Source organism: Anguilla anguilla, chromosome 2, assembly GCF_013347855.1.
Source record: "Anguilla anguilla isolate fAngAng1 chromosome 2, fAngAng1.pri, whole genome shotgun sequence".
Taxonomy (NCBI): Eukaryota; Metazoa; Chordata; class Actinopteri; order Anguilliformes; family Anguillidae; genus Anguilla; species Anguilla anguilla.
The window spans coordinates 64,098,714-64,106,213 of record NC_049202.1 but is presented as its reverse complement, the minus strand read 5'-3'; the positions used below and the strand labels follow the sequence as shown (position 1 = coordinate 64,106,213).

The following is a 7,500-nucleotide window of genomic DNA, read 5'->3' as shown; positions in this document are numbered from 1 at the left end:
ACGGGCAGGCTCACCCCCGCCCAAATGGACACCGTGTCACATGCACTCCATATCATGCATTCAAAGGAACACAAAGCGCAGCTACAGCAGAACTGATGCAGGTGACAAGGCAGGCAGTCAGCGCAGTGCATGTGGAAAACAGAGAGGATGATGGGAAGGGGAAAGCGCTTCTCCTTCCACAGTGTGTCAGCACAGCAGGTCTCAGAGTTTATGAGTGTAAAGAGCTCCATGTTTGCCCAGTCGCTGCTGTTAGCGGACTCTGATCCCATTGGTTTACTTGTGTTTAATTACATTTTTGCAGTTATATTAAAGCAGACTGTACGGGGAAAGAATAAACAGCAGCCTCTCTGCTTTCTCTCCAGGCAATGAGGGCAAAGAGTAAGACAACGGCTGAGGAGAAGACAGGTGCACTGAAGACCAAAGGAAAACAGCAGCTGGGCAGTCAGCAATAGAAGACAGAAAAACAGCAGAGAGGTGGAGGAGGAAAGAAAGAAGACATACAGACAGAGATACACAGGAATAGAGAGACCGAGAGAGAGAGAGAGATACTGAGAGAGAAAGAGAGAGAGAGAGGAAGACAGACCAGGAGGGAGGCTGGGGACAGGGTACATACACTGAGGTTATGTCCTCGAGGCCTCCCTTTCCTCCGCTGCAGAGCAGGCAGGCAGGCAGCACACGCATACAGCACAGTACAGGGGACACAGCCAGAGAACCAGGACACAGCCACCAGGGGCAGAGGGAGGGGCCAGAGGGAGGGGCAGAACAAGAGGTCATGAAGAGAGAGGACAGGCAGAGGGAGGGGTCAGGGGGAGGGGCAGAGAGAGAGGGGAGGGGCAGAGGGAGGGGTCATTGGGACAGGGGAGGGGCAGAGGGATGGGTCGGGGGGGAGGCAGAGGGAGGGGTTAGGGGGAGAGGGGAGGAGCAGAGAAAGGGGTAAGGGGGGAAAGAGGAGGAGCAAACGGAGGGGTTTGGGGAGAGGGAAGGGGCAAAGTGAGGGGTCAAGGGAAATGAAGGGAATAACATGTGAGGAGAGAAGGAAGGAATAAGAGAGGGAAGGGAGAAGAGTCAAAAAAGAGGGGAGAAGGAAGATGGGCAGGAAGAGCCATCAGGAGAAACAGGAGTGAGGAGAAGATAAGAGGGGATTAAAAATAAAAAGGGAGTGAAAGAGAAGAAGAGAGATCCCTGTTAGACACAGACACAGTAGATAGATCCACATAGAAAGAGAGAGGATGTGCGTGAATGAGTGTGTGCAAGAGCTAGACAGATAAAGAAGGAAAGAGAAAGGAAAGACAGAGAGAGACACTTACCATAGCAGAGTACACACACTGAGAAGCAGAGGCAGTGTAAGAGAAGCAGGCTGTCACAGGGTGAAGAGGGTAAGGAACACACATCAACACACACAAAAGCACACGCACACACACACACACACACACACACACACACACAGAGTCTCAGACTTAAGTCTGCACAGGGCACTCGTGATATTTGTGTGAGCCTTTCAGAAATAGTTATGCCACAGCTTCAGACTCTAAAGGGGATCTGTGTCTGCAGTTGTGAGCATAAGCTGGACCAGTGACTATCAGAGGAAGGGTTCCACAGAGATTCTCATTTTGGCAGCAAAAGAAGCAGGTACAGCACCACTGAATATCAAAACTGGTGGGGACATATGGGTTGCATTGCCTGTATGAACCAGTTCCACACCTGCTGAGGCAAACACCTGTAATTGATGGACATCATTTCTGAAGCCACAACACACAGATACACCCGGAGGGCAAGAGTAACTGACAGAGAGCAGGAGAGACCAAGAGCAAAAGGGGGTAGATTATGCAGAGATTTTGGAATTTGAGCAAGGGAGGGAGTTAAAGGAGACACTGCAATAGTGACTGTGTGTGCGCTCATGCATGTACATGCATGTGTGTGCTTTTGTCTTCGTGTGTGTGTGTGTGTGTGCATGCGTGCATGTGTATATGTGTGCGTTTTTTTGTGTGTGCAGGCGTGCATGTGTATGTGTATGTGCATATGTCCGTGTGTTTGTAAATGCGTGTGTGTGTGACCACAGCCCTCACTGGGATATAGCTCATGTGAGAATGGTACTGCATACAGGTGGAACTGGGGGAACCACAGACAGGAATAGGGTATGGGGGGCAGGGTGGGGCTGGTCTGTGGTGGGACACCACAGTCTGCCCTCCCACTTCACCTGGACGAGTCACGCTCTCCGCACCGTCTCCATCCGAAAGACAGGCCAATGGGGTTTGTTCTACTAACCCCCCCCATGCTTTTCCATAAAGAAAAAGAGACTGCAGGGTCCTATTAGTCCAAACTTGACAGCAGGAAGGACTGGAGAGATGCTCAGAGACCCTGTCCCACACCACCCTAACCCCTAGACCAAATATATGGGGGGGGTAGTGGGGGGCACAAACTACCAAAATCTTCCAAAAGTGGAAAAAAATCCAAGAGCCCTGGCTAACCATGGTAAATATAGAGTGGTCGTTAAAGGTGTGGCAGTGTGGGGAAACGTCCCTTTTAGGCAGCCGTTGGGGTGCGGAGCGATCAGGTTGGAATGGGAGGCGGAGTGGTAGGGCCGTGGGTGGGATGCGATGGAGGGGGGGGGGGGGGGGGGGGAGAAGAGGAAAGAGAGAGAGGAACAGAGAGGCGGGGGTTGGGGTTGGGGTTGGGGTGGACGGGCGGGGTTGTGAGAGGGTGGAGGTGCTCACTTGGTTGTCGGCTGACAGGCCGGGCATGGAAACGGCCCTCCCATGCGCTTCCATGGGGAGACAGAGCCCACTGTCCGACCGACCGTCCCTCCCCATCTTTCTCATCTCTACCGTCTGCGGAAACACAGTGAGAGGCTGTGACACGCTGCCGGCCTGGGCGGGGCACCGGAGCGGGCGGGGCCTGGGTGTGGGCGGGGCCAGAGAGACAGGCCCGCCTTCTCACGCTCACTGCTGAGTAAAGCTACTCTGCCAGAGCTCTGTGTGCTCAGGCCCTCACTGCAGGGGACGGAGGGGAACTGCACTCCAGGGGGCGCTGCAGCGTACGCTGACAGCTAACGTGTTCCCCGCCCCGACAGACACGCATGTCAAGATAAGATAAGAGCTCATGAGCCGATCAGAGGAATTCAATTCCCAGAGAGGAAGGAAACCCAAATCCCAGCTCCCTGCCGCTCACTGTTCAAAGACACTGCAGTTAATTGCTTTACTGAATTGGGGCCATTGACACTGCGGCATCATTTGTACGCGTGGAATTTACGGCATGCTGTCTCCACTGTGCCCACACTGAGATGAGAGTCCACTGGGACTGGGGCTACAGAGAGAGAGACAGCGAGAGACAATGAGAGAGAGAGAGAGAGAATGAGCGGGAGACTGGTGACTGGGCATGAGATGAACTCGGAGGACGGTGAGAGTGTGGCCGATGAGAGAGAGAGAGAGGAAGAGAGTGAGCAAACGAGAGTGAGGACAAAGTGACGCACGCAGTGCCGGGGAATCGGTGGAGGGGAGACGACGGGGTCCGGACCTGGCCGGTGTCTGGCCAACGGGAAGTGAAACGGGTGGGGCTTGAGCAGAAGCAGAGTAACAACACATCACATCTGAGGCAGTACACGTAGCCATTTATCTACTCAGGGTCCATACAGGCCTACCTGGTCTACGCAGACATTGAGTTGGAGGAAAACACCTTTAACTTGCATTAATGTGTTGCACTACAGATGGAGGATTTAATAGCGAGCCCCAGTGCGAAAGTTCAGAGCGGTGCGCGAGCGTGCCTGGATACCTGCGGGTTGTGACGGTTGTCGTGCAGATCGTCCGGGGGTGGTCTGTCCGGACTCCAGTTCCCCGTCTTCTGGAACATCTCCTGCGCCCGCGTGGTCACCCAGGACTGGCTCCCCGTCATCCCCCCCTCCAGGGGACTGAGAGACAGACCCAGTCAGCGATAGCGCCCCCCCCCCTCCGCAACACGTACCATCAAAACACACACCCCTCTCCCCGCTTTAGCAATGCATTAAACTGAGCTGAAACTTGGTAAAGTGAGGGAGAGACAACGGACAGGTACAGGTGAGCACAGCCTGGCCATTGAAAAGGGCAGACACAGGCAGACACAGGCAGGCCTGGCCGCTCACAGAGGACTGTACTCCCACTGCACTCAGGGAGCAGTGCAAACAGAGCTACACTTTCTACTTCTTTTTTTTTTTTTTTGCTTCTTACAAGCTGTGAGAAATACAGAACAATTTGAGAAAAATATTACTCCAATTTTTTTTTCTAACTGGGGTTAAAAAAAACAACAAATCTTCAAAATCAGAAACAACTTCCCTTTTTAAGAGGGAAAACTGTGTAGTGTGCCGCAGCCTGAGGGACAGGGAGAGACTCTACATTCATCAGTAACTGTGCAACTCTTTTATTCTCTACGTGTGATTAGGTAATTACTGCTAGTCTATTGAATCAGTTTGTTCAGTAACATTATTCAGTGTAATTATTTTTGATCGTATGAGAGAGAGAGATAGAGAAAGAGACATTCCAATAAAGCATTTTGAATGGAGAGAGATCAGGTGTGAGAAACTCACACATCATTGACGGGTGCCTGCTGTGGCTCTGGGAGACTGCAGACCCCCTGCCCACCGTCCTGGGTCGGGGAAGGGGGCTCCATGCGCTGAAACATTAATGGCGTTCGATTCTGTGTGAGATACAACATGGCCTGCGGCTGGTATCACATAGACTACTGGGAAAACGGAGGCACAACATCCGGTGTGAGAACATGGAACGGCTCCAAACGGCAGACAAGAGAAAGGAAAGGGTCACTCCGGAGGCATTCTGGGAAATGAAGTCCTTTACCATGTATCATTCATTTGTCTCGGAATGCAGTTCTTGGGGCTGTGCTGTCTGGTGGGTGCCAGTGGATCATTCATTTGTACCCTGCTTACCAGTAATTGGATGGAATTAACCAGTTCATGCTACACTGAGGTCTTCCATGCCTTGGGTGGGTGACAATTTAACCAAGAAATTACATTAGCTGATTTGATATTTGACAGACACTCACCAACTGATATTGGACATGGACTGAGTGACAATCAATTACAATACAATACAATTCTACTGGAACAGAGATTGCAACTCCATTGCAATCAGCTGAATGACACTGTCATCCATCTTATGCAAACCCAGAGCCCAGCACCCTCCAGACCTCAGCAGCCCAGCGGATACACCAGGAGACACCAACACCAAACCAACCAATCAAACAGTCGACCAACCAACTGACCCAACACACAGGCCAGGCAGAGTCAAACAGCATGCATGGGGGGAAAAAAATCATGGTTAGAACATCAGCAACCGACGTACACTGACCAATCAAATGAGGCGGGACTGACTGATCGTGATTCAAACACAGGTCAGGTTAGTCTTTAAGCCAATGCGATACAGAGGGGGTGTAACCAAATGCAAAGTTACACAGTCCTTGACACAGAAAAGAGAAAATAGGGAACGAAACAGACAGAAAGCACCACAAGAGGAGATGGGGAGAGAGGGAAATGAAAACTGAGATGGAAGGGTGAAAAGTAGAAAATGAAGAACGGGAACTGCTGAAGGGGGAAAAAAAAGAGAATGACAGGAACACAGGGTGCAACGGGACCCAGCACTGCAGTCAGGGGCATCGGGGCCTCCTGCATGAGACCACATGGAAATGGGCTGTCCAGGCGAGATGGGGGGGTGGGGGGGGGACGGGGGACGGGCAGGGGGTCCATCCAAAATGCCCAGTGCATTCCCATTCGTCATTCATCCCTTTAATACCCACACAAGGGGTGTCCACAGCTCCAAAAGTCCACATGTACTGTACCCTGGTGGCTACAAAGTGTATCACACCACTGTAAAACTTAAATAGAGGAGCAATTACACAATGCAAACACATTGAATTGGTAGTGCAACTAAAATGCCATTGTGAAAAGGTATCAAACATGGCATTTTTTTAATATGAAAAAAAAAGCTTTTATAGATAACCCAAAAAGTTATGTAAAACCTGCATCCTCGCTATCAGGATTTACGGTACGCTCCCTTGTTCTGTGTGAGCCCCCCACAGAACAAGGGGGGGGCCCTTACTGAGATTTAATTCATCTGATACTGAAGCCATGGATGACATCACAGCACAGGGGCTGTGGACACAGCCCTTAAAGAGATGAATGAACAGTTGGCATGGTATCAGTGTTTCAGTTCCTTTCACCTCAGTCAGTTCAGAAAATGAACTGATGCTTAATTCACGGGCTGAAATCTCTCCACAGAACTATGTGTGCAGAGACAGGGAGTCTTTCGTATGCATGTTCTTAAAATATGTGTTTTAAAATATGCAATGCAGCCTTTTCACCAGTTTGATTGTAGTTTATGGATAAATGTTTGGGAGGCCAAAATAAATTTTCATGTTTCTTTGCCCATCCCTGATCATGGGGTGTTTTTCACTCCCTGAATTGTGTTTCAAATGATTTCCTGAACTGTCTGAACTGAAATGGATCTGACCCCAAACCTGTACTGCATACGGGGGGGCGGGGGGGGGGGGGCGGTAATGTGGTCACAGACGACAAGAGCCATGTTGTGTTAGTTCCGTTTTTTTCTAGGTAACAATACATACAGTACACCCCTCTACATTCACCATTCAAACCCCATTCCACTCTGCTGAACCCTCCCCCCATACCTTCCCACCATCTAATACCATGCAAACACCTCCATCCTCAGTTGTGACAGACATCCTCGGCACTGTACATAGGGGAGTGAAAAATGACTGTGGATTTAATTTCTCTGTCACCATTTATTATCATAATTCTGTTACTATTCTTAGTCTGCAGCAGTACAATAACCACTTGAACACATGAAAACCCATCTCTGCTGTAGCAGTACATCATGCTGAAATGACAAAAGCAGGGAGCTGTCAGCAAAATTAGGCACAGGCGGCTGCAGTTACACTGATTGTCCACTGGGGGCCACTGTCATATTCAGAAAATTCCACCTCACCCAACTCCAACGATCCGAGCGGAGCTGGGGAGGAGGAGGAGGAGGAGGAGGGGGAGAGGAAGAAGAGGAAGAGAGGAAGGGAAGCAAAGCGTAGCTCGGCTGATGTAATGAACGGTAAGGAATGGGGAAGCACTGTAGACGAGGATACGAAAGAACTGGAGTGCACAGAATGGGGCTAAAGAAGAGTGCATATGGGAGGTGAAGTCTGTGGAGTCTGGGGTGGGCTCCACCAGGCACTCTGAACCAATCCCACCCAGGGCTCAGTCTTTGATTGAGCCATAGCTACAGACCCACAGCACTGCTTCACGAAGTGCCACAGAACCCTGCCAGCTAAGGTGCAGCTAAGCTATACAATGCAGCAAATACTGATCTTATTATGATAGTAGCCTCCAGCTCATTGCATCTTTGTTGGATAAGCTCAAAGCACCCGAAAATATTCACTAGTTTGCTTGCTAGCTAACTAGTTTCTATATTATAGCTCAATGGGGGGTTACAGGTAGCTAACATGTAATGGTGT

General features: G+C 50.4%; 1 protein-coding gene across 17 annotated transcripts in view; it reads right to left on the bottom strand.

Moving 5' to 3' along the window:
- cacna1ab (calcium channel, voltage-dependent, P/Q type, alpha 1A subunit, b) overlaps positions 1 to 7,500 on the bottom strand; it is a 154,991-nt gene that overhangs the window by 9,352 nt on the left and 138,139 nt on the right. For 13 of the 17 annotated variants that reach the window (XM_035405737.1, XM_035405745.1, XM_035405739.1 and 10 more), the window contains 3 exons: positions 4,556 to 4,665; positions 3,769 to 3,904; positions 2,715 to 2,828 (listed from right to left, as the gene is read on the bottom strand). In XM_035405737.1, the coding sequence (XP_035261628.1) occupies positions 2,715 to 2,828; positions 3,769 to 3,904; positions 4,556 to 4,665 (360 nt within the window). The remainder of the gene's footprint in view (positions 1 to 2,714; positions 2,829 to 3,768; positions 3,905 to 4,555; positions 4,666 to 7,500) is intronic. The other 4 variants (XM_035405748.1, XM_035405749.1, XM_035405751.1 and 1 more) reach the window with 2 other exon arrangements.